Genomic DNA, 2688 nt, shown 5'->3' on the forward strand with positions numbered 1-2688 from the left:
CATGCAAACATTTCCCTTCCACTGGACTTCTTGATGGTTCTTTCCAAGAACAATATAATTATTTATGTAAACTCTGTACAGTTCAAATGTAAAATTTAACCAATTTAAAATGGGCAAAATTATCAGTGAGTATTCAAATTTTTTTCAATTCTCTGAACAGTTTGTGCTATTTTTTCAAGTGTGTGATCATCTAGACATCAGCTTTTAAAATCTATTTATCCAATTCCCCAATCTTAATTGCTATAATAACTGACATTTTTGTAGAGTACAGGCAAACAATTTTGTGTTCATTTGATTCTTTCTCATGTTTCTTCATAACAAGAATTCAGTTGTGTCAGCAGTCATGCAGTATTAGTAGTGTCATCACTAGTAAGCTGACAGTGTGTGATTATGGAGGCATCAACAGGATTTCTGTACTAGAAAGTTTACTTTGTGATTAATAAGTAGTTTATAAAGGGATAGTTTAGAAAATGTAAATAACCTATTTCTCAGCAAAAGTATCAACTACTTTTGTAACCATTCAGGTCGTCTAACAGTCATTCATCTTATACTTCGAAGTCAGGCTTCTAGCAAATGGGACACTTTTGTCTTCACTTACTGATTTTTTTGTTTTTGTTTGTTTCGTAGCATATGAGTTTGATGATGCTTTATATTCTTCAGTCAACAACTGTAATTATTCCCTTTAACACTCAAATTTTCTTATAGGTGAAGATAAAATAAAAGAAGATGTAAATTAGTATGGAAAAAATCAATGCAAGTTCTGAAGGGTACTTCATTCTTCTGGGTTTTTCTAAATGGCCTCACCTGGAGGTAGTACTCTTTGTGGTGATCTTGATATTCTACTTGGCAACACTGGCAGGTAACTTCTTCATCATCATCCTATCACACTTAGACTCCCACCTGCACACACCCATGTACTTCTTTCTGTCAAATCTCTCAGCTCTGGATATCTGCTATACCACTAGTTCTGTCCCTCAACTGCTATTCAACCTCTGGGGTCCAGAGAAGACGATATCTTATGCTGGTTGCATGCTCCAACTCTACTTTGTCCTTGCTCTGGGTACCACAGAGTGTGTTCTTTTGGTGGTGATGTCCTATGACCGCTATGCGGCTGTGTGTAAACCCTTGCATTATTCTGTTGTCATGAATCCTCGTTTCTGTCACATGCTAGCAGCATCCTCCTGGGTATGTGGCTTTATGGACTCAGCACTTCATTCTCTCTTCACTTTCTGGGTACCTTTGTGTGGACATAACCAAGTAGATCACTTCTTTTGTGAAGTCCCAGCACTGCTCCAGTTATCCTGTGTTGATACTCAAGCTAATGAGATGACTCTACTGGTTGCAAGCTCTATTTTTGTTTTAATCCCACTCATTCTCATTTTCACTTCCTATGGTGCTATTGCTCAAGCTGTCCTAAGGATGCACGCAAACACAGGATTTCAGAAAGCATTTGGGACATGTGGAGCCCACCTTATGGTTGTATGCCTCTTTTTCATTCCAGCCATGTGCATTTACCTTCAGCCTCCAACAGAAAATTCTCAAGATCAAGCCAAGTTCATTGCCCTCTTCTACACTGTTGTCACCCCTAGTCTGAACCCTCTCATTTATACTCTAAGAAACAAAGATGTCAGAGGAGCAGTAAGGAGGCTAATGGGTCAGTAGTATCTTGAGTACTAGTGACATTAGCAGTGTGATGCTACATCTCTTCCCTAAGGTTTTTCAGTCCACCCATTGACCAATCACCTTTCCATTCAAGTAGTGTGACTTGTTTATATGCTTTCACAGACTCATGCAGTATTATAGTGGATATAAATAAACCTTATTTGCCTAAGACAACTTTTGTTGAACATAGCCTTGTTAAAAGTCAGATTTAAAAAGCAGCAGTTTTGTCCTCAGATAACTCTTATGAATGCAAATCTGTTCACTCTGATACATGATTTGTTGTATTTTTAATTCCTAACGAAATAAGACATTATAATTTAAAATCTTTATAAAATATCTTTTAATCTTTTACTTTCTGTACAGAACATTTTTTGTGTTGTGCCTTTTGCTTAAGGCACAATTAAATGTCTGATATATTCTTTCCCCTTTACAAACAAATATCAGAAGGGATTTTGTTCCATATTTTATATATTCTACTATGAGAATGAATATGAATCATGAATTATAATAAGTATATCTGAAATACATGCAGATTTATTCTTGCATATGATTTTCTGTGATGCAATATGTAGCAGTATTACAGAGTTGATCATTGTACTATCTTTAATACATTGTTTTCTAAAGATAATTTTCCTCAATTTTAAAATGTATTTCTCTCTTTCTTTAGCTTTGTAAAATATATAGACCTTTTTATCTGAACAGACTTTTTTCCTTTGAGATATTACATAATTATAACATATATGGTATTGAATATCAGGAACATTTATACAATAGTCTCCTTAAACATATGAATAGTCTTCACCCACAACAGTAATCAAAGCTCTCTTAATGATGAACACATAAAGCAGTGACATGAATAGTATGTTATTTTTCATAATTTTAAATTATTAAGTTGTTAAGTAAAAAGATTAAAGATTAATTAAATTAAAGTGAAAAGATTATGTGTGTTGTCTATGTATAAACTGTCTTTCAGTGACAAAATTTGGGTATGAAAAGCTGGTTATAGGGGTCCATTGTTAATGTTAA

General features: G+C 34.4%; 1 protein-coding gene across 1 annotated transcript; it reads left to right on the forward strand.

The window, feature by feature from the left end:
• The first annotated feature begins 655 nt into the window (after positions 1-655).
• On the forward strand, positions 656-2091 carry LOC102909900 (olfactory receptor 2J3). Its single transcript, XM_006996858.3, has one exon. It carries the CDS (start codon positions 739-741, stop codon positions 1660-1662), a length of 924 nt encoding a protein of 307 aa, XP_006996920.1. The 5' UTR covers positions 656-738; the 3' UTR covers positions 1663-2091.
• The last annotated feature ends 597 nt before the right edge of the window (positions 2092-2688 follow it).

This window comes from Peromyscus maniculatus, chromosome 21 (assembly GCF_049852395.1).
Source record: "Peromyscus maniculatus bairdii isolate BWxNUB_F1_BW_parent chromosome 21, HU_Pman_BW_mat_3.1, whole genome shotgun sequence".
Classification (NCBI taxonomy): domain Eukaryota; kingdom Metazoa; phylum Chordata; class Mammalia; order Rodentia; family Cricetidae; genus Peromyscus; species Peromyscus maniculatus.

Bases quoted from the DNA above. Each gene is read 5' to 3' on its own strand.
- LOC102909900 (XM_006996858.3), top strand. From the start codon at position 739: ATGGAAAAAATCAATGCAAGTTCTGAAGGGTACTTCATTCTTCTGGGT.